The sequence below is a fragment of the Carassius gibelio genome, chromosome B7 (assembly GCF_023724105.1).
Source record: "Carassius gibelio isolate Cgi1373 ecotype wild population from Czech Republic chromosome B7, carGib1.2-hapl.c, whole genome shotgun sequence".
In the NCBI taxonomy this organism is placed as follows: domain Eukaryota; kingdom Metazoa; phylum Chordata; class Actinopteri; order Cypriniformes; family Cyprinidae; genus Carassius; species Carassius gibelio.
Genome location: NC_068402.1, coordinates 34,824,126 through 34,848,645, shown reverse-complemented (window position 1 = coordinate 34,848,645; position 24,520 = coordinate 34,824,126). Strand labels below are relative to the sequence as shown.

The following is a 24,520-nucleotide window of genomic DNA, read 5'->3' as shown; positions in this document are numbered from 1 at the left end:
AAGTTAACTTTAGAAAGAAAAAGAACTTTGTTTAAAATTTCTTCTAGCTTGATCAGGTAAAATATTTTTCTTTTTAAAGCTCCATCCACACCAAGAAGAGAGAGCTACAACAATAACTGTAAAAATCACTATATTGGCATCCACACCAATGGACGGTAACATTTGATTTATTATAAGCATACACTCCATTTGTGTCATGTGCTGCTTTATGCTGAACTCTTTGAAGTCGAAAAAAAAAAAAAGGTTACGAAAGTGATTCTAACAAAACCGTTCCTCTGTGTCGTTATTTTTATAGTTATATGTATTGGTGTGTTATTGACTATTAGTCACTAGTGATTATTAGAGCTTACAGTTATCATCCTTGAAAAGGTCTTAAGTCAGGTTAGTGCTGAAGGAGACGATTCAAAGGTTCAAAATAAATTACATCCATACAACCTTTATTGTCATAAGAATATAAAACTGATAAACTTCCAGATTATTAATAAATTCTGTCACAAGCTGGATCTTTGTGAGCCTCTGATTTTCTTGGTCTTGGTAATGTTAAATGTTGATGCATTTAATTCTCTAACCAAGGACGTCTAGCATTTACCAGGAGTGTAAAACAGTACACTGTTGTGCTCCACAGTACCTTACCTTAAGGATTTTTTTTTCGATCTTAAATTTTTTATATAGTAACATAAAATATGTATAATGTGGTCTGATTTAATAATTACTGTCAAGGTTAAGCTTTTCAGGAAGAAAAAAAAAACATTCAAAACTTGCAGACATGATGTAAACATGACCAAATCAGTCACACACATCAGCATTCAAAGCTTAATAAGTGACTGATGAGACTTCTTTGAAGCACAGCTATATTCCAACTCTTTTATCCTCCATCCTATTTCCATTATCTGTATTTCTTTAATAGTGTTTATCTGAAATAACCATGGCCAGCTGCCTGCTTAAGCCAAATCAGCCTAAAGATTGAGAAGACAGAAAGACCAAATGAATTCGATCCACACAGAGGTCAGAGAGACAGAAAGTGCGTAGCAATGCAGTTTGGTCAGCGATGCTTATAAGATCACAGAGAGATGGGGAGCTCGGGCCCCTGGGAAAAACATAAAGGTGTTTTCTGTGCATTACAAAAAAGGACTAGCTGAAAAAAAATAATAATAATGATACCTGCCTTAAGGTTTATTAATAATCAAAGGCAGGCTTTTTTTTTTCTATCCAGAGGATTGTTATGGCTTGGAACCAGCATAAACCATGTCAGAGAAGATAAAGGAGGAAAAGAAAAGAAAAGAAAGAGAGAGAGAGAGAGAGCTAGATCAAAAAATCTTCTTTCCAGTACTGTATTGGTGTTTGGCTCAGCCAATGTGGATTCTCATTATCTGCTCTTTCCTATTACTCTTAATGGAATACTCCACAAGGTATTTTGGCTCACGTTTGGCATACTTTCCTTCCAGACAATGCCCTTTCACTAACAAAGGTACACAGGAGCAGTACTTTGTAAGGTTACCTGAACAGGGCCTGCTCGTCCCCTGTGATAAAGACCTGGAAGAGACCTGGAAGCTCTGTCTTGTTGGCCTCAGCCTAATTGGAAATTCATATAATAGCTAATGAAATGAGAGACCTGGATGAAGCATGCAGTATTTGGTATCGCCTGTCAGGAAAGACCAGTGCTGCATTGGCTTTATCATACTGCGGATGACTTAAGTGGATAAGATCTTGGTTATGAAAGAGTAATGCGACAATGCAGATGGGCGAATGCTGCAAGCAGAAAGCAGATATGTTCTGAAGAAAAGTGGGTGTGTGAAAATCAAACGTCAGCAGTATCTCTACCTAACCAGATGCACATGCTTCACTTTCAAGCTCACTTTGTGTAATGTGTAATGTGATGTCTACAAGTGAACTACTTTAAACTTCCTCAAGGAATGTGCTTGGGAGCAACTGCCCTAGTATCCAGTCCTGCAAAGAAAGTTCCAGCCTGCTCCAGCTGTCGACCCTGTTTCGGAGGACCCACTGTACTGCACAGCTACACCCCTAATTTAACACACCTATACCAGCTAATCAAGATCTTCAGGTGAGCTGAAGAAGTTTGGAAATAAACTTTGCAAGACAGTGGATCCCCAAGAGCACTGTTGAAGACCTAGTCCAGAGGTCTCCAAACTTGATCCTGGAGGGCTGGTGTACAGCAGACTTTAGGCAAGGCAAGGCAAGTTTATTGATATAGCACATTTCATACACAATAGTAATTCAAAGTGCTTTACATAAAAGAAAGTAAAATAATCATGAATAAAAATAAAAATGCTCATTCAATAAATGCACAGCTAAACAGATGAGTTTTGAGTCTAGATTTAAATGTGACTAGTGTTTTAGCACATCTGATCTCTTCTGAAATCTAATTCCAACTGCAGGCGGCATAGTAAATAAAGGTGGACTCCCCTTGTTTTGTGTGAACCCTTGGTATTTCTAACTGACTCGATCCTAATGATCTGAGTGCTCTGTTAGGTTTATATTCAGTGAGCATATCTGCAATGTATTTAGATCCTAGGTCATTGAGTGACTTATAGACGAGTAAAAGTACTTTAAAATAAATTCTAATTGTAACTGGAAGCCAGTGTAAGGACCTGAGGACTGGTGTGATATGCTCAGATTTTCTGGTTCTAGTCAAAATCCTGGCAGCAGCATTCTGGATGAGCTGGAGCTGTCTAATGGTCTTTTAAAGGGGGGGGTGAAATGCTATTTCATGCATATTGAGTTTTTTACACTGTTAAAGAGTTGGATTCCCATGCTAAACATGGACAAAGTTTCAAAAATTAAGTTGTACGTTTGAAGGAGTATTTTTGTTCCAAAAAAACCTCTTCCGGTTTGTCACAAGTTTCGTAAAGTTTTTTTCGAGTATGGCTCTGTGTGACGTTAGATGGAGCGGAATTTCCTTATATGGGTCCTAAGTGCGCGCTCTTCTGCCGGAAGAGCGCGCGCTCCCGTATAGCAGAGCACTGAGAGGCTGAGCACAGCCTGATCAGAGCGAGAGCGTCGCGAAAAGTCACAAAAGAAGTGTGTTTTTGGTTCAAGGGCAAGACAACCCTGCACAGATTACCAAAAGAGAAACAGCATTAAGGGACCAGTGGATGGAGTTTATTTTTACAGAGCATCAATGGAGTTGTGCAAGTGTTTGTGTTTGTTCCCTGCATTTCGGATTGCACATCGTTTATTTCTTAAGGATAATGCAGTCCCAACGGAAAAGGGTCACGATTGTGTGATGGAACCACATGCGGTGAGTAAAACTGCTTTAAATATCTCTGTGTTGTTAACTTAGCTATCAGCGCGTAAGCACATCAAGTAAACAACATGCGATGTTGTCATCAAACTGCACTTTCCACATGTACAGCTTAAAAAAAAGAAAAAAAGAAAAAAAAGATGACATAAAGTGGAACTTAGTCATTTTCCAAAACCGCTAAGCAAATATATACAGTTTCAGTACATACCACATAGCATACCGCCTTTGCTGATGCTGCTCTTGTTAAATTTCAGCCTCTGGATCTGTGTCGCAGCTTCCACATGCTCTCAACTCAAAAGCCTACTGGCGCTCGTGATTCTTTAGCTCCGCCCACACGTCACGCCTCTAGGCGCTCGTGTTTTTCCGGGAAAAATCGGTACAGACTATCTTTCTCTTATAAATATAATAAACATAAAGACTTTTTGGAGTTATGAAGGATGCAGTACTACTCTATAGGTACTCAAGATTAACAGGATATTGAGTGAAAACGAGCATTTCACCCCCCCCTTTAAGGAAGGCTGGTGAGGAACCCATTACAATAGTCCACCCTGCTGGTGATAATTGCACGAACAAGTTTATCCAAGTCTTGGCTTCAGCTTACCTCAACACACCTGCCTGGAAGTTTCTAGCATGCCTAGTAAGACACTGATTAGCTGGTTCAGGTGTGTTTAATTAGAGTTGGAGCTAAACTCTACAGGACATGGCACTCCAAGACCGAGTTTAGAGACCCCTGACCTAGACTCTACAGGAACCTGGCCTTCCAGGAGCCGGATTGGACAAAACATATCCATTAATCTCAAGCCAAAGCCCAACTCTAACTTCAATCAAAACAAAAATCTAATTTCCAGTTTATAGTAAGGGCAGCCAATCCTGCTCATGGAGGGCTACCTTCCTGCAAAGTTTAGCTCTATCCCTAATCAAAGACACTACACCCAGCTAATCAATGTTTTCAGGATTACTTGAAAATATGTGGCAGGTGTGTTTGAGCAGCACTGGAACTGTAGCCTGCATGAAGGTAGTTCTCCAGAAACAGGGTTGGCTATCTTAAGAATGTTTTTCCAAGAACAAGGACTTATCCGTCATGTTGACCAAGTCATACCTACTGAGGTCTCACATGAAAGATAGGTCTGTCAAGCCATATGGGTGCAGATATTATTCGGTTTGTCTTTTTCCAATACAGTGGGGCAGGTATCCGTTGAGCCTGCTTCAGGTGAATGGCATGGCAAATCAGACTGGGGTGCTTTAGTAATTGGCCTATGTGGAAAACTTTGCTGGAAATTGTTTTAAACCAGGAAAGCACTGAAATGCATTCTGGATGGTTATCGGTTAGCGATGCAGCATTAAAAGGTTGACCATGCCTGATGCAAAATGGAGCCAGTGAGCGACTGTCCCAATTTCAACAAATCCCTGCTGCCTGATTGTCTCCTGAAGTGGCCTTGCGCTGCCCGCATTTATAAATGGTCCACTAGAGGAATTATTTGATTATTGCATTTATTTCTTTTTCTACATGTTTTTTACTCTGTCTGGCTATCATTTATAATTTACCAAACTGCATCTATTGCATCAGCTTGATTTAGATGGATCTGATGGAGTCAGAGTGTTGTTGTTTTTTTTCATGGTAAATAGCTTGTGTTTCAATGTCAAGGCAGTAATGGTAAAATTGTGCCTGGTATATTTTCATTTGCTGACTATAACAGCCCCAGAACGTAGTCATTGTGTCCTACCCTACCCCCATCCCATATTCCCCTCGCTCTATAGCTTTGATGTGTGCTATCGGTAAGCCACATCGCTAACACCCCTCTGCATCTCAAACCACTCCATGTCAGCACCTTTTGATGTAGCCTATGTGCACATCCAAATAGAATTTTTAACAAGCTGCCATTATAATTTTGATTTCTGCCTGAATGAAAAGAGTGACCTCTGGCATTTGTGCAGAGAGTTAGGTGGAGGAGACAGTGCAGGGAGATACGGCTCATTGACATTAATCCCATTTGAAAAATACCTACTTTGGCTTTATTTTAGCAAGAGAGATAACTATGATAACCAATGAGTTTTACTTGTGATTTGACATGTTGTTAAAACATAAGCAGTTTTGGAAATTTTTGGTGTTTCTACATTAAGAAAATGGCTGACGTTATCAAGATGGCTGCCAAGTATAACCCTACTTTCAGACTACCTACCTACTTTCTACAGTTAGGCTAATGAATTACAGTATATTACCATATTACTATATTAATATAATATTTTACTGTATTAAACAAGTAAAACAGTAAAACGTGAAATGACTTTAACACTACAGTTGGGCGATGTCTACAAAAATTGGCATTGGACAATGGCTACAGTGAAATATTGTGATGAACGATGACATTGGGAGGAGGGGGAGCAGTTAGGGGGTGTGCCTGAAGTGTGAATCCATATTCAGAAAGACACGGAAAACAAATAACGATTGTTAACGGTTGCTTGTTACATTACATTACAAATTTAACTCAACATCGTGATGTCTAACAGCCTTCGGCGATGGACGATCTGCTCAACCCTATCTAACACATGGTTTTTCATGATCTCTATGCATAAATTTCATGTTTGAAATGACTACCAGAATTAAAGGCTGGATGCTGGAGTATCATGTTGTGAACTCTTTCTGCTGAAAGCTATTTGGCCAGACACAAAACTCACTCTACCTTGTTCGAGGTGAGATACATAGGACATAATGTAATTCTATACAAAAAAGCTATTTGTATCAGCAGATTAAAAAGAAATCCCATGGCACTAGCTGGACAAAGTACTTCTCTTCTTTTCTTTTTTTTCTCTCCCTCCTTTTTTTTCAGCTCCGCAGACAAAGTTGCAATTAGCATGCCAATGCCGACATCTGAACCTCAAAAGCTATAGAGTCAGTAGGAGGCTTTTCTGGGTGTCTGGAGATTACAAAGGACCTTTTACAAAAATTACTAGATGAAACACTGCCATTTATTCTGAAAGGCTCAATTCTTCAAGATATGGACGTTTGGCTATTTTTAATCTCCTTTCCTCAGTATGGTAATGAGGTTGTGTGAGCTTATGGCCTGTTGTGGTTAAGTAACTTTACCATTCTCATTTGGGTAGAATTCAGTGGATCAGCCAGGTTTTTTTTTTAATGCATTTTAGAGTCTGGAGTTGTTAATTTAGGAGTCCTACATGGTTGTCTTTTCAAAGAGTTGAAGGATCAAAGGGTCTCCTAATCTAGAGGTGCTGGGCACCAGCTTAGACCTGTGGTTCAAAGATGGCTGGTCTTAGCATCAAGTCAGAAATAATGAAGAGTGCATAATAGCCCTATTAATGGGATCTTGGAGTCCAGACCCAGGTACTCAAAAGAAACAAAGAAATGTGTGCAGTACTACAATTAAGAGAAAAAAATAGGCGTTGTTCTTAATTATGCAGGCAAAGGGAAACAAATGATGTGAAAGATGGCCTGCTAGTATAAGGGGGCTTCTGTGATCAAAGCAGCTGGGGCCCACTCTTCAACAGCATTGAGACCAAAAGGAGAACAAATTGAGACTTTTTGTTATAAACTGTGCTCAAATTCGCAAACCCTTCTGCAATCAGTATAAGATTTCAGTATGATCTAGAATGAACAAATTCTTCCAAATAAAGTGTACATTTTCTGAGATTTGAATTGTATGGTTCTATATTCTTATAGATCGCCAACAGTTGTCTTAGTTGTTCTAGTTTTCAATTTTATTAAAGGGGGGGTGAAATGCTTGTTTTGACTCAATATCCTGTTAATCTTTAGTACCTATAGAGTAGTACTGCATCCTTCATAATTCCAAAAAGTATTTAGTGTTATTATATTCATAAGAGAAATATAGTCTGTACCGATTTTTCCCGGAAAAACACGACCGGCTGGAGGCGTGACGTGTGGGCGGAGTTAAAGAATCACGAGCGCCAGTAGGCTTTTGCGTTGAGAGCATGTGGAAGCTGTGACATTACCGTGAGGGAAAAACCATCATCCAAAACAAACCATGGCTAACAGTCAGATTCAGCCGTTTATTTATGATCCAGAATCAGATCCCAAGGCTGAAACTGAACGAAAGCAGCAGCAGCAACGACTTGCTCCGAGCGGGGCTCGAACCCGGGTCTCCGGCATGGGAGGTAGACGCACTAACAAGGAGGCAGAGATATTTTAAGCAGTTTTACTCACCGCTTGCGGTTCCAACACACGATCGTGACCCTTTTTCGTTGGGATTGCATCATCCTTAAGAAATAAACGATACGCAAATCTGGCGTCAAACTGGGCCTTGTTTGTAAACAAGCATCTTCGAAATGCAGGGAAGGAACAAACACAAACACTTGCACAACTCCTTTGATGCTCTGTAAAAATAAACTCCATCCACTGGTCCCTTAATGCTGTTTTTTTTTTTTTTTTTTTTGGTAATCTGTGCAGGGTTGTCTTGCCCTGGCAACCAAAAACACACTCCTTTTGTGACATTTCGCGACGCTCTCGCTCTGATCAGTGAATGTCTGTGCTCTCAGTGCTCTGCTATACGGGAGCGCGCGCTCTTCCGGCAGAAGTGCCCTCAGGACCCATATAAGGAAATTCCGCTCCATCTAACGTCACACAGAGCCATACTCGAAAAAAACTTTCCGAAACTTGTGACAAACCGGAAGGAGTATTTTGGGAACAAAAAAAAAACTCAGTATAAAACTCAGTATGCATGAAATAGCATTTCATCCCCCCTTTAAGGAATCTAAAGTGTAACATCTGAGATTTCTGAGAATATTGGTACTTCAGTGAAATGTCAACAAACATATGCAATTGACTCAAATCTGTATGACATACATTTGTCTATAGATATTTATTATATATTTTTTAATTGTTTTGTCCATACAGAACAAAGAAAATATCATTTATTGTATCCTACAGGAAAAAAGTTATATCCACTAAGTATGAAAAATGTGAGCATGATGATATATCATTATTTTAAAGTAGTAGCAATAAGTTACAGTGAAAACCACCAACATGTATGGTATTAATTTTCACTTTTCACTCATGTTTCAGTTAATATCTGTAACCTTCGCTTCAAAGGCAATGGATCACAATCTGCTGTAGATTTCATACAGCAGTCTAAACACAATTAAATCTTGATTAGATCATTCAACAGTTTACATAACAGCCCTTCTGTTTATTGCTCTCAAATGAGTTCTCTCGCTTAGCAACATCAGATGTTCAGTCTGATGGAAGACAGTGTCTGGAGAAATTGATTTCCTTACCCTTCTGTTCACAATCTGATTTATCGGGGGCACATTTCAGATGTTCATTAAAACATCTTTATGTGTGTTATCTAAGATTTTCCTCACTGATGTGCCCACTTATGCTCTTTGTGATACGAGATAGGCCTCTTCAGTGCATAGATTCATTTTGCTCCAAGTTCTGAGAGGATGGCTTTGACCTTTTGGATTTTTTTTTTTTGTATCACGATACTTATAGTTCGCAGTGTGATTGTTGCTTCTGAGGTGAATCCTATTGTGTCTTCTCTCTTCTGGTGCACCTCTCACAGTATCTCATATTGTGACCCACAATTTCAGAGGCCAATTTAGTAGTGGAAAATGGATTCATACAATCTCTTACAAGTACCACCATGACACACTCTACCTGCCGAGCAATTCCATATGACTGATACGTGATGCATCACGGTTTGGAGCCATATCTCTCGTATTAATGCATTCACATTATATGTGGAGATTTGAGGAGGTGTTGGTGTTCCTCGTCGACATAGGGTCAAGAATCAGAAAGGTTAAATGGGCTTTTATATCTATCCTTCTGTCATTTTTCAAAAAGAAATCGCTTATGCTCACTAAGGCTGCATTTATTTGATTAAAATGCAGTAAAAATAATATTATGCATTTTTTTTTAGCAATTTGAATAACTGTTTTCTATTTCAGTATATTTTAAATATAATTTATTCCTGTGATGCAGGAATAATGTAATAGCTGAATTTTCTGCATCATTACTCCAGTCTTCATTGTAACACCATCCTTCAGAAATCAGTTAAATAAGCTGATTTCATGCTCAAGATTTTTTTTTTTTTTTGTGATTCTTATTACCTACTTTAATACTACCATTCCAAATTTTGGACAAGTGTTCAGTAAGGATACAATGTAATAGGGCCCAGTTAACTGTATTAATTTGCTTTTCTTTCTTTTTTCTTCTTTTTTTACTGGTTTTACCTGTATTTTCAATTTTGTAATTGGAGATGCAGGCTCAAATCTGAACTGTGTCCCTGACATTTGTATTTATATATATATATATATATATATATATATATATATATATATATATATATATATTACTGTCTTTCAAAATAAATACATCAAAATATGTGAATAAAAAAAACCTTTTGGCTTCCACACAGTTGATGTTGTGGTGGGTAGTTTTATGACATCTGTCACGGTAAACACACAAAATCTGATTTAGATGGCATGACATTACCAGGGCTTTAGACATTTGCTTGGACATTTGTAGGTGATTTCTGTCTAACTTCATATGTGCACATGCTTGTTAGTTTGAACATGTCCCTGCAGCAGTCACTGCTAACCCAGACCTCTTTTGTGTGATCTTGCTGTGTCCGAGTGTTCTTAATATTTAATACCCTCACAAATAACCATGCAACTCAACACCTATAGTAACAATTGAGTATAAGAGTCTTTTGACATGGCAGCGGTCATGTGTTGTAGGTGGAGGAGCGAGAGGATCTGATCCTGGAACTACAGGATGTCATCACTGAGCTACACCAGGAGATGTCTCTGAAAGAACAGCACGAGCTCCAGCAGCTCAAAGAACTCCTTCAGCTGGAGGCCAGAGTCAAAGAGCTTCAAGAGCAGGTACCAGATACACTGCAGACTTCTTTAGACCCAGCTGGATCTGATTGTCTCATATCTTAATCTCATGTACTCCATATGAAATCTGCTTTCACAACAATTCAAAAGTTTGGGATTGGGAAGATTTTTTTAAAGAAGTCTCTTATGCCCACCAAAGCTGCAATTATTGGAATTAAAAGTGTAAAAAAAAAAAGATTTTAAAGATTTTCTGTTGTAATGTTTTATTGTTTTATTTATTATTATTTTTTAATGTAATGTATAACAGAATTTCAGCAGAAAAAAATCATGTTAAAAGTGTCACATGATCCTTCAAAAATTATTAACTTGCTGATTGTGTGTTCAAGAAATATTTATTTTATTATTGTTAAAATTATCATTTTGAATGGTAAAAGTATTCATTTTATAAAATGACAGTGAAAGCTATATGATCTTAAAAACACAAAATTTAGTAAATAATTAAATTTATTATATATATATATATATATATATATATATATATATATATAGATAGATAGATAGATAGATAGATAGATAGATAGATAGATAGATAGATAGATAGATAGAGGCCTGTAAATCTTAGCCCTATAAATGTTCATTATATCGTCCTCTCCCCCTCCATCTGTGTGAGAGAGCAACTAATTTAGTGTGCTGAGCATCTCATTGACTTTTTAGGAGGTTCAGTGTGAGAACAGAATCACTGCAGGGATGAAACTGTAGAGCAAACCGTTCAATCAGCTCAATGTTCCCCTTCAGCCCAGATGACTGGATGAAGGATTGGCATGTCAGGTTTTGACTGAAGAAGTCTTTCACAGGCGTTACACTTGTTAAAACTACAGCAGGCTTTTTTCTAGCACTCACAGTGATGCAATGTCCAAAAAAAAAAAAAAAACCTGCGGAGATGAGAATATTGAAGGGTCATTATTTTACCACATCAAAACACTTGTATATTAGAACATTGACAGAGTTTGCGTTTGTCTGCATTCAGGTTTTCAAGTTTAGCAGTATGGTTGTTGATTCACAATCTTTCAGTGGCTCTCTGTTAGTCCTGTGCCCTTAAGAGGGACATACTAAACAAACTCTGTTTCTCATCTGTTCAGGTGCAAGGTTCAGAGGAGACTATAGCTCAGCTGAGACTAGAGCTGGCTGAGAAAGCAGAGAGCAGCAGCACCACGCTGAATGTCGTAAGTACCCTCAAAAGCAAGCGTTTGTTTATGAGTGTGTATTTACACCTCACTTACTCTTAACCTCATGTCAGCATGGTTCTATAACAAACCAAAAATGTGTTAAAAAAAGGTGTTGGGGTTAAAATGGATATCCTAATGGTTTTTAATATTTTAAATGCTAAATGCACTCAAGGCCAAGTTTGAAACAATTTGAAGTAGAAAGCCAAAAACACACACACTGCACAGCTTTAAATAGCTTGCTGTGATACTATAAGTAAAATATATTATTAATAATAATTGCAGTAAACAAATTTTACACCAAGTAATGCGGTTTGTTAGCCTGACTGTATGCTATTTAGAGAGTGTTGATGAAACTGGGTTTCAAATGTGGTTTATACATTCACTATTTCGAACCAAAACAGAGACCTGTTTTATCATAGGACATATTACATGAAACAATAGTTTGATTTAGATTTTTTTTTTATTTTTTAAATGGAAGTTTTTTAAACTTTTAGACAACATTTTATTTAATACAATTTTACTCTTTTATTTGGCACATATAGTATCATATAAGAGATTATTGATCAAGGAGAAAAAAACACCTCAATTTTATTCAGAGGCCCAAACTGTGTGAAAATTTGCAATTTGTTGAAATTACCAATATTTATAGGGCCAGAAGTAAAATACTGCTTATATAAAATGCATATAAATATCAGTTGTCAATCTATATATCTCCTAATAATATATCTTAGTAGGATAATATTGAAATGCTTAGTTTTATGAAAACTATATGAACAAAGCTGTTTTTATTGTGGGGATCAAACATACAATTCAAATCATTATGATGATGATTGAGTGGTACAAATAAACGTTTCACAAAAGCCTGATGAATCATATTTTGTACTTACATTTTATCATGATTTTTCTAAAATAATGATGCTTAAGTTAGTATGCTTAAGTTGCTTCAGTCCAGTAGTTGTGCACCTTGAAATATTACCAACAATTTAAAGTTATTCTCATGTATGCTTCATAAAAAAATCTGTAAAGATTAAAAAAAAAAAACAGTTGCAGTGACATCAAAATATGATAGAGCAAACTGTATAGGATTAAAGTAAATTTACCACTGATCTAGAATAGCCATTATAGAATAAGTTTTTAAGATAATCAGTGTTAATTTATAGAGAATTACTCAATGCTCTCATATTAACTTATTGTGCAATCATATATAATACAATATTGGGTTGGTCCATATGGGTGCTCTAGCTCTGAGAAATTGATACATAGACCAGAGTGCTTCATCCGTCTTGGTCTCAAGCACACAGATATGAAAACCCACATCCCTATTGACTATTGAGTCTGTGTGGAAGTTTCTGATGAGGCAGAAGCAGGAGCAAATAGAGCCGCTGTCCCTTCTCCGTCCTTCATCTGGGGGCTGCTGACATCTTCACGCATCTGGCTGAAAGCCCAGAGACACTGCGAGTCAGTTAACTCAAATGAATTGTAATATTGTGCAATTTTAATCAGGCACAAGTTTGGTATAATTATCATATAATTTCTGGATAGAATTAGATGGCAATTAAATCTGTGACTCAGAAATGGGAAAGAGGTCAGCTGTGGAGCAAATAGACAGACAGTGACAAAGTTCTTTTTGTTTTTGTCTAACATGAAAATCATTCAAATAATTTTTTTTTTAAGTTCTTTTTTTTTATTCCTCAGTCAGTTACTGGATTTGGAATGGTTAGATGCAGTGATTCAGGATGCAATTATGCATGTCGTTTCATGTAATTAGGTGACGTCTGGAGATTTTCTTTCTCTCTGGTTGATGACCCTCAATTAAAATCAAATATCAAGGGTCTTAAGATGGTTTGAGATGGTGTAGGTGATTGATTCGGCTGTTTAACAGCCTGAGAGTTTCTCATCCTGTTCATCTTGGAATAGAGTGGTTTCAGAATATGTTTGGCAGAGGTGAAATGTCACCCAGCAATCATTAGAGGAATGGTTCACGCAAGAGTTTTGATAAGCTTGTCATCTGCATCTAATTCACCTGTGCTTATTCAAACTTGCTGCATTCAGACAATGATGCTAAAATCTACTGGTTCTTCTGAAAATAATAACTGCAACAGATTTGAATGTATAAAAAATAGCTACAGCCAAGAGGGAGATTATTGGAAAATGAGAGAATGAAATTGTATGTATATGTGTGCCTGATAAAGGAAAATCCAAAAACATATATGACAAGTCTTAGAAATGTACTCTTTGTATTTATTTAGATTTTGTGTTGTTCTGAAAATCTTTTATACCATTTTACATTTGCATTAAGCAGTCATTTAGCAGATGCTTTTATTCAATACGACTTACAAATATGTAGGCAAATTCAAATACAAAGGCCAAAAGAAGCAATCAGACCCAATAAATAACAATATTCTGTAAGTGTTGTGACAAGTCTTGGTTAGTCTAACAGTACGCATAGCAATTTTGTTGTAATATAATAAACAAAACATAATGTAAAAAATCAATAAAAAGAAAACAATAAAAAAAAACCACTTAATTCAAATAACAGATTAAATTTGAGTACTTTAGTCACACAGGTCTATCGTTCAGTTTATGAAAACTTGGAATATAGCTCACGAGTTGAATAGGCTGCTTCTGTGGTGCTTTAATGCATTCTACATACAGGCTTCTTAAAATAATTGTCATTTTCAAATGAACTATTCCTATATTTTGAGAAATTGTGGCAATATGTAAATGTTGTGGTTTTATTCCTGTGGTGCCAATGGGCAAGGTAAGTAGAAGGGGAAGGTTATCTGTGTCAAATCACTTGCTCTTACTACCCACTCTTTGGGTATTTCCCAGCTGCCCCAGGGGCTGTCAGGATCCTTACCCTTGTCTTCGATCTCCTTACTTTGCTCTTCTCCTCTCTCCTCCCCATCATTCCTGCCCTCACTGTAGCAGAAACGCATTGCAAAGGAGAGCCAAAGTCACACAACATTAGTTTGGTAGTAGCAGCAGCAACAGAAAGCCATTACTCTTCCCTGACAGTATCAAAGAGAACAGTGGAGCTGAGGTGCAGCCGTTCCCCCTCCCTCTCACTTCCTCAGCAATACACGCTGCTCACAGGAAATTGCCTCATACTTCAGTGCGCAGGAGGTGACACGCTGGTGACAACCACGCATGTGTCACTTTCAGGGTCTGGGTGGGAGCAGCCCCTGAATTCTGAGACAAGTGCTGCCCAGGGAGCTGCATGAGGCCAGCGCCTTGGAGGGCTTCAGCCGGCAGTCCTGCAGCTGATGCGGTGTCTTAGAAGTGCAGCAGGGTTTGGAGCTCTAATGTTGGATTCCATATGAAGGTCAATGCAGAGACTAAGAGTCAAGATCGGAGTGAAGTGCTCCTGGACTTGTTGTGTGACACCACTCTTTCGAAGGTGATGCCTAACAGGCGGTCTTGCTCTGAGATGGGTGCACTGAGCTATACACTCACCGGTGAAGAGCTGTTGTGCCTTTGACCCAGTCTTTTAAAGCACGGGGCAAATTACATCCCGAGATAATGGAGCGATGTAGTGATGATGTGTTTTTCTAGGCCAAGGCCAACACGGAAGTTAGCATCACTCTGGTTCCCTCAACAAAAACCCAATAGCATTTTGCCACTTGCTTTTGGATTATTGCAGAAAATAAGGTCTGTGAGCAACAGAAATGTATGACTCTTACATGTTTTGTTCAACATTATAATCTTCACAAATGAACAACTTTTATGAATTCTGAAGCTTAAATACAATCACCAGGCGTATAATGCTAAACATAGTCTATACATCAGCTACACTACAGTCGCATGATGTTAACGTCAACACCATTAAGCTTCTGACAACTCTTTAGTTAAAACATTTTCCTGGAAATTTTAATTTAGAGTAGTTTGCAGAGAGCTTTTATAAACATAAGGAAGCTGGGGAAAGCAACTAGTGAGTAATTGAATTTACCAGCTTGGTGTGATGATGTCCCTGAAACCATCTGTAGTCGCATTTACTGTAGCAACCATCTATTTCAAGACAAATAGAAGCTTTAAAATATGACACAGGGTATTAGTTATGTATTTAAAACATAGAATAAAGTATAAAAATATCTAAAAGTATAAAGTATAAAATATTAGTTTGAATCTAAATAAATTAGAATTTTCTTTTATTTAACCAAAATATATATAAAAAAGTACAATTGGCATCAGGAAGATGGAACCAGATGTGCTAAAATGCTAACAAGTTCCCATACTGCACAGTGGTGTGGTAGACCCCTTAACAACCCTCAAATGCTTGCCGAAATATTCATGTCTAGTTTGCCTCTTTATACCAAAAAGATCTATACAAACTGGGGAAACAAATGTCTCTTACAAGAACATTTTAAATTTGCCTTCTTTGCTGATGGGAACCACAGAACCTTTTGAGTCAAACATGTGAACTGTTAATGACATGTGACTCAATCTGGGGACCAACAAAAGAAAGTGTCTTGTCCCAAGCTCTTCAAGACTGACCGTCACTTTAGCTGTTATGTGAAGGGTAGTAGACAGGGAAAACATAAATTGTATTTTAAAAGGAATAGTCCACTTAATTAAAATTCTGTGATCATTTATTCGCCATCATGCAATTCCAAACCTGTATGACTTTCATTGTTCTGTGGAACACAAAAGAAGATATTTTAAAGAGCACTGGGAATTCATTGATTTCCATTGTATGCACAACAAACGTTCTCAAAATGTTTTCCACCGTAAAAAGAAAGGCATACAGTTTTGGAATGACAAGAAGGTGAGTAAACAATGACAGAATTTTTTTTTTTAATAATTTTTAAATAAACCATCTCTTTAAGAGCATAAATTAATTGGCCACTGATAAAACATTTACTACATGCCAAATAAATATTTAGGTTTTTAGAACCAAAGTTAAGTTTAGTTCCATTATCTTCCACCAGGGGTTAATAAGTCCATGCCAACCATGTTAACACTAGTTTCACGCAGCCAGACCTTCAGACTGATGGCCTCAAAGCCGTTTGACAGACATGTCAAACAACCAATCACAGTTCGTTTCGTTCAGCATAATGTTTTGGGTCGTGGACATTTCGCCACAATTAAAAAGGCCGGTGTGTAAAACTCTCAGATGTATTTTAAAGATTCTATGCCGCAAACGTTAAATATTTCACATTGGAAAATCCAGCATTTAGTTGATCCTAATAAGCACTTATCGTCACAGTTGTAAACATGATGGCTTTCATCTTTTGTGATGGGGTTTGCGGTCACAACATTTTTGTTTCCAGGTGTAACATGAAAGAACACAACATACACATCTCCCGCAAATCTTATATAATTCACCCAATCAAATGATGACTACGAAACTCCTGAAGTGTTTCCACTTTTGTGTGCTGTATGCATCAGACATTCATCCAACGGATTGCTTTTCATAGTTCTGGAAATTTGAATGTGTTAAAGGTTTGCAGAGTTGCATCATATGTGGTTTCTTCTTGGTAGCTTTTGTCAAAGCAGAGCAGTCTGTGTTTTGTTGTCATATAAATACAATTTTTTTTTTTTTCAAGGCTGTTGCTGACCTCCACATATCCCCCTTTTTCCAACTCAACATAAAGCTTCAGACTTCTGGAAGAGCAGGATGTTTATTGCTATTCTACAGCAGGCCTTTGTTACCATTGTCTACGTTGTCTGTCCTCTTCTCCTTGCACCCCCTGTCCTTTAATTTGGCGCAGGGTTGGGGGGATTGCGGCAGGAGCTTGTGCGGTGGCTGCGGCTGTGTGATTAGAGCGAGAGTGCTTCTCAGCAGGACTCTCTGTTTTATATTCATCAAAAGCGCTCGCTTTGATTTGCTCCTCCTTGACGTGTGGCGGCGCAGGCTGTCGCACCGCTGCTGAGGAAATCATGCGCTTAAAATGTCCCAAACCCCCCTCTTCCTCCTCCACCAGTTCCCTTTCTTAGCCAGCTCCCTCAATATCATCACCTAAAAGACTCCTCTGCCCAGCCCTCAGGCTACCCTGCCATCTTATTAATTTCTCTATTATTTCTAATATTGCCTTTTTCCCTGAGATGGGCCGACTTTCTCCAAGGTCACTGTGAAAGATTTGCTGAGCTGAAACTTGAAATACTCCCCCGTTACACTCAAGCCCACATTATTTATTGGCTTAAATTTAGATCTTTGGTGTTGTTCATTTCATGGTGAATGTGAAGTTTTCTTGCCTTTCTTTGTCTGTATTTCAGTGACATTAAAGAAGAATTCACCAAATATGTATTTTGCTTGTTATATGCATATTCAGACATTATTTCTATTGTTAATATGACTATGCACATTGTGTTTTTTAAACAAATTGATGTGTTAAAATTATTTTTAATCATGTTCTTCAATCATTCGACATATTTAATATACATAAGATAGAGATTCAAAAGATGGGACGTGGAAAAATATCAATAATTGTCACATGCTGGAATCAATGTATGTATCAGACTCAGAGCTTGTATGCTAACCACTTCGCCCTGGTTCCAACTGAATTTAGCAATTTATTCAAACTTCACAGTTTTATGACATTTTGCTTTTTTGGCATTTGCACTATTTTCATTGCCAGGGGCCTGTTTGAGAGTAGACAGGAACCACTTTGGAGAAAAGGGCAGAGTGGGACTGGAAAATGACCAGAGTCATTTTCAAATGCATGTCAGAGCAAGTGCGTTTACCAGCCAAGTCTCATTTTCTGAGCAGTCATTCTGTAACAGGACTGTAAATAAATGAATTGAGTGAGTTAATTACACAGTATGTAGATTCATTTATCAAATTAATTGCAATTAATTAAATTGCTGATGAACAAATGAAAATAATTAAAAGATATTTAATTGAGGCGGATGAGTAAATATGAATCAAGTAATTTAACAGTATAACATAATCATAGAGAAAAAGGATCAAGCAGTATTTTTTTAATTAAATTATATTTTTTGCTAGTAACTAGAGTTCACAGTAGCATAGTGAATCCATTGTAGAAGTGTGAAGAACAGTTTTTGTTTACTTACCGTATATTAATTTTGCACTGATTCTAATTTAAATTAAATAATTCTTTTTTTTTTTTTTTTTTTACATCTGCATTTAGCAGATGCTTTTATCCAAAACAATTTACAAACGAGGACAACAGAAACAATCAAAACCAACAAAAGAACAATGATATGTAAGTGTTGTGACAAGTCTCGGTTAGCCTAACACAGTACACATAGTTTTGTATTTTTTTGTGCACATTTCTCAATGCCAAGTACGCAAATTTCGGACTCTCAAATTTGGTAGCTCGGACTTCGCAAATTTGACTCGGGAGTCTGAACTCCCGCAGACAGTATGACGCGAGTTTGGTAATACTTCAAACAGCAAATATTATAATATATACAAATTATATTATATACATATTCAAATAACACATATTAGATCAAACAGTATTGTCTCTTTTCATTTTTATTTTAACATATTAATAGATTAATTGAATAAAGACCATATATTACCTGTTAGATTTACCCACATCAAATTATATCTTGTGTTTAACCACAACAGAGACCAGCAACAGAGACCAGCCTAGGCCGATATATCAGCCGATATTTGGCATTTTTCAAATATCGGCATTGGACAATAAGTTTTTGTTCTGGGCCAATGTGTTTGAGGTGGGATTTTTTTTCACATTCTCACATTCTCCCTCTTGTTTGCTGTCAACTCTAATACAGATTTAAGTCTGTCTAATAATCAGATACAACTGTTACAAAAATTTATACAAAAAGGTATTCAAAAGTATTATAACGATTTGTTTTTATATTATTAGTAACAGAAAGGCAAACATAATACTTTCTTGTAGGGATGTGCCGGTACTAGCATCGGTACCGAACAGTACCCGGGAAAATTCCAATTGGAAGTGATCATCCTTATCCCTTTGGAGTAGGGACTTTGGAGTGAGTAGGGCACGTGCGTGCCATTAAGTAGTCGTTACTCCAAAGTCCCCACTGCAAAGGAATAGGGATGATCACTTATATTTGGAATTTGCCCGTGAACCGTTCGGTACCGATACTAGTACCGTCACATCCCTACTTTCTTGTTTGCCTTCAGCATTCAGCAAATACGTATATCATTTAAACAAACCTTTAAATGACTAACGTTAATGAACATTTAATTTCACAAACTTTGCTAACTTAGTCGAATCCAGCAGTGAGAGCTTGTGGAATGTGCATATGTATATTGCCTGATCGCGTGTGCTCTGTGTGACAGTCAATCCTTGTGAATTGAATCTGGACCGGAGGAGAGGTCAGTTTCACTGTAGACGTGTGATCAGTTTTAAACTTGACATTTCAAACTTTGCTGATTTGTGCATTTACTGCATGCTGCATGTAAAATGAGTGTTACCTTGGCTTTAGTTTAAAAAATATGATTCCCAATGCACACAAACTTCCCAGATTACCAAGTGCCCTGTTGGTTACAGTGTTTACTTTCTTTTTGTTTATATATTTTTAAATATTTCCTTATTTTTGAAAAATACTGTACTAGAATTATAGAATCAGGAAGTTGGCATCACATTTATTTTTAATATAATTAATTTTCTAATTATTTCAAGTTTCTCAAACATTAATTAAAATAAATGTCAGCCACCCTGCTCGCTAAGATATCGGCATCGGCTATCAAAAAACAAAACAAAAGCAAAAACAGTATCGGTCGACCACTATTCAGTGCCCAAGTCCCGCCCCCAAAATTTCTGTACCTTTGAAAAAGTATTACCTCATGAGCAGGGACTTTCTGAGGGTCAAATTTTTACCTGGAACTTTATTTAGATCCTAGTTACTACAGTAGAAACACACTGAGTACCGGCCCAAAGTCCTTAGTTCCTGGGGAAAGTTCCTGTGGTGGAAACAGGGCTTTAATCAACACGTTTTTCATGTGGTACTAGGGCTGGGCGATATGGCTTAAAAAAAAATCTCCGATATTTTCACACCAAACCCGATTTTCGATTTTAATAGATTTTTTTTTTCTATTTAAAAACAAACTACAACCGACAAAGAAATTGATCAAAACAAATGTACTCTTTATTTTGTTCTGATTTTCACTTATGCAGTTTAATCTAAATTTCCCCTTTGTGCATAAGTGTAACAGGAAACAAGCCTCAAAACATGCTTGTAAACAAGATGGCAGGCACTGTCTGACACTAAAAAAGCAAACCAATTCCAAACAACGGATGAAACGGTGCCTTTCTTTGGAACGAGCTCTGCGCTGTTAACTGCAATGTTGTCTGTGTGCGGCTGTAAGGAATGCGGGGGGAGGGCGAGCTCTGAACTACGGAAGCCTTAATTAAGCCTGGTTCACACCGGACGGCGAAGCGGCGCAGAACGGAAAATCACGCGCGGTCCGGCGCCTGCCTGTTCACACCAGACGCGTATTCTCCGCGGCGGTCGACAAGCGCTTCTGCTCAGACACCCATCCCCCCGGAATTGACACGGATTGCTCGTGTCTCGCGCAAAAAATAGACCAGACACCGAAACTGGCGCTTCACGGCGGAACGACACCATAGGTTAACATGTGAATCAGGCTTATTAAGGGGAGAGCCGGTGGTGGAAGTTAAAGAGAAAACCGATTTTCATTAAAAACAAATCGCCCTTAACATCAAATTCGAGTTAATTGATAAAATCGATTTAACGCCCAGCCCTATGTGGTACCTTGTATAATTGCATGATATGACCTCAACACTCTTTTAGCACGTTGCAAGACTTATAAGCTGATACATTTTGAAGTTTGCATCACATAACCAGCTCCTTGTGTATGGCTTTTCAAATGTAGTAAATAGGGGCGTGCATGGATAGTCAAACATTCGAATATTTGTTCTGCTCTAATTATTCGATAAATAAAAATTATATTCGAATTTCGCAAAAAAAAAAAAAAAAGTTCACAATAAAACCTAATTTGGTCACTTTCTGTGATTCTCCATGGCATATTTGAAGATGTACAGTATGCAAGAACAAAATAATGAATGAATAAGGGGCCGTTCACATATCGCACCTAAAAACGCGTGGAAAACGCTAGGCGCGCCGCTGCTACTGAAAGCGCTTGGACAGAAGCGCCCCTTAGGCGTCTGCCGTTGCTAAGCAACAATGACGCGCTCTCTCCATGAAGAAGCGGAAATTTTAGCAAAGGATAAATGGATTTGCAGCACAAAAAAATCGCTTTAAGTAACTCTGCTACTAAATTTATTTCAAAATGGCAATCTATATACAGCTATGATCAGCTGTTCCGTCATCTTGGCTGAGCTTTCAACGTTGTTAAGGGAAAGGATGAAGCTGAATGTTTAGTTCTTGTCACATGACCTGCGGTGCGCTTGCGGCATTCTGAAAAGTTGAGACGTTTTTAACTCGATGCGGTGCAGACGCGCTGGGAAAAAAACGGGCACATAATGCCCTTCGAATATGAACGCGCATACCGCACGCTTACATTGGAAATAACGAACTTGAGCGCGCAAAAACGCGATATGTGCACGGCCCCTAAGAACTGTGGTCTTCTACAGTAACTTACTTCAAATATGCCGTGGAGAATCACAGAAAGTGACCGAATTCAAGAACATTGTTGAGGCATCTCTCAAGCAACGAATAAACACTGCTAACTTGGAGAATGAAGTGAAAACTTCTCTTCTCGCATTTGCCCTAGACCCTCGGCACAAACATCTCAGGTTTCTCGATGAAAACATGAGAGAAGTAAGAAAAAAAAACTTTTTGAACATTATCACAACATTTTCCTTGATGCGAGTGGTGCGGATGCAGCCGCCGCCAGCAACGATGAAGAGGATGCAATGCCCACTCGTCAGAAAAAGGCTGAGCCAGTTCTTCAGCGATGATTACAGAGAGTCCAGCCGAGACGAGTGGGAACAGAACTTGAACAGTTCTTGATGGAGCCATGTATTCCACCAGATGAGGATCCCATTCAGTGGTGAAACAAAAACACAAAGCGGTTCACAAAATGTATTTGCTTAGCACACGTTATTTGTGAGTCCCGACAACGTCTGTGCCGTTTTCTCCGCGGCCGGCCTTATTGTTAACAGACTAAGAAAACGCCCATCCCAAGTAGTAAACTTGCTTGGTAGCCCATCTGGTACAGCCTTTGGGTACTATTCTCTTGAAACAAGAGTCATGACAAAAGCGAGTGATCTAAAATGGCAAGATTGCTTCAGCAATCAAGGTTAGGTTGGTTTAGGTTTTAGTGTAGTTGGTACATTATTTTCAAACACAATAGTGTTAACCTTTTAGCCCCACTAACCAGACATTAAATTTCCAAACTGCCACATTACATACAATTACTGTCCAATGAAACATTGGCAAATTCACATTCATAAGTTTCGGATAAAACTATTACTACCGCTTACAGCACACTTCACTTTGTGAAGTGTTGCAATAGGAGCCAGAAGTAATGCAATATCACTTTGGCAGACATGTTGCCACAGGCACGTGTTTCCAGTGAGCATGGGATGGTTAAATTGATAGCTCTATGCTTTTCACCTAACAATTCGGAAACCATCATTTTATTTTTTTAGCTTCATCTTTAAAAAAAGGACTTAAAAGAATACTGAAAACACTGGCTCTCCTGCAAACACTTTGAGGCTATATGCCACACGTAGCCACTAAGGATCAGTGGTCAAAGGTTAATGAAGCTGGACCTGTAGGCATTCTTCACTCGAGTGTTGTATTGTGACATGTAATTTGTAGTGTTATTTTAGCTCTTACATGATAGTTACTGATATTGGATGGAATAGCTTGGTTTTATCTAACACTTAATGAGCTTCCAGTCTCATCCCATCCACAAGCGTTTACATTGCAATCTCATTACCCAGAGCAGCCGTACAGTCAATACAGCAGAGTCTGTGAAGCCTCCAGCTAAACTCACACACACTCATTTCTCTCTCCATACAGCTCATTCACCGCACAGCTCAAGGGATTTCTTGTCACACGCATTCATGTTTGAACTGCGACGGTCCAAGTGCGGCCAGGAAATTAACTTTGTAAATTATTAAAGCTATTTCCAACTCTGCAAACATTGTCAAGGAAAACAGAGCGAGCATAAGAATGCACAAATGCACACGGATGTAAGTGTGCATACACGTGTGTGTGTTCAAGTTCCTTGGGGAGGGATGTACCAACAGAGGCCGTTTGCTTGGTCCAGAAGTGGACGACTAGCAAGGTCAGACCAGCCTCAAGGTTAGGAGGGAACAAATGCTCTGTAATATTTCAGAAGTGTCTCAGTGGAGACTCAAAACAAATCTACACATACACAACACACACTCCTTCAGTAAGTGAAAATCATCATGAAGTGCACCATTTGCATTCAGGGAGAGCAGCAGCAGAATGAAAAGCAGGAATAGGAAGGGCTGTGCATTTAATTTCTCACCTTCAGCAGCCTGTGCTGCATCTAATTTAGCCTCCAGTGCCTCCCACATCGTGTAATGTACTATATGCAGGTGAGGATATGAAGGCTTCTTTGTCAAAATGCACACCACAGCAATGGTTGAGTCCTCTACCGGCGACTTTGTGAACTAGATCTAGCATGACTAGGAATGGAAACTCATCTACATTATTTAGGGTTGTTTTCCCCTTGAGTTTGCAAAGTATGTTTTGGAATAAACACCTGGTTCTTTTATATGAGCTCTCCACCAAAAGTAACATAGTATAACTATACATACCGTGACAATATGGTTGTATTTGATACATATTGCATTACCATGTATTCACCATGGTAATGCATTTCATTTTACATTTAAGGGCTTTTAGCACTTTGAATATATGTGTATAAAAATATGATTAAAATGAAAAAAAAAAAAATTATTGTGAAATATTGGATGACATTTTTTGTATCAATCATGGTCTACTGTGCTATCATGTACTATCATGTTTTGTATAAATAGTTCCTTGTGGAAAGAATTACACTTTAGCATGCTTACAAAAAGAGTACTTATTGTGAAAGTAATATACTATGTTTTTGGACACTAGATTAATACATGCATGTTTGTTATAGCTATAAATATGTTATAGTTTAAGATTATATTAAATGTGATTAGCTTAACTTTACTGTTTTTTGACCCACTTAGGTAGGACATATTTATATGCAATTTCATTATTACTTTCAATTATTCTGACAAGCATTTATGGCAAACTGAAATATTCTTTATTATTGTTTCTTTTATAACTTGTATGTCAAATATTTACATATATTTGTATTTAC

General features: G+C 37.9%; 1 protein-coding gene across 2 annotated transcripts in view; it reads left to right on the top strand.

The window, feature by feature from the left end:
- The window catches only part of LOC127962673 (trichohyalin), a 191,668-nt gene that overhangs the window by 50,862 nt on the left and 116,286 nt on the right, over positions 1-24,520 (top strand). For both annotated transcript variants that reach the window (XM_052562317.1, XM_052562318.1), the window contains exons 3-4: positions 9,974-10,120; positions 11,215-11,298. In XM_052562317.1, the coding sequence (XP_052418277.1) occupies positions 9,974-10,120; positions 11,215-11,298 (231 nt within the window). The remainder of the gene's footprint in view (positions 1-9,973; positions 10,121-11,214; positions 11,299-24,520) is intronic.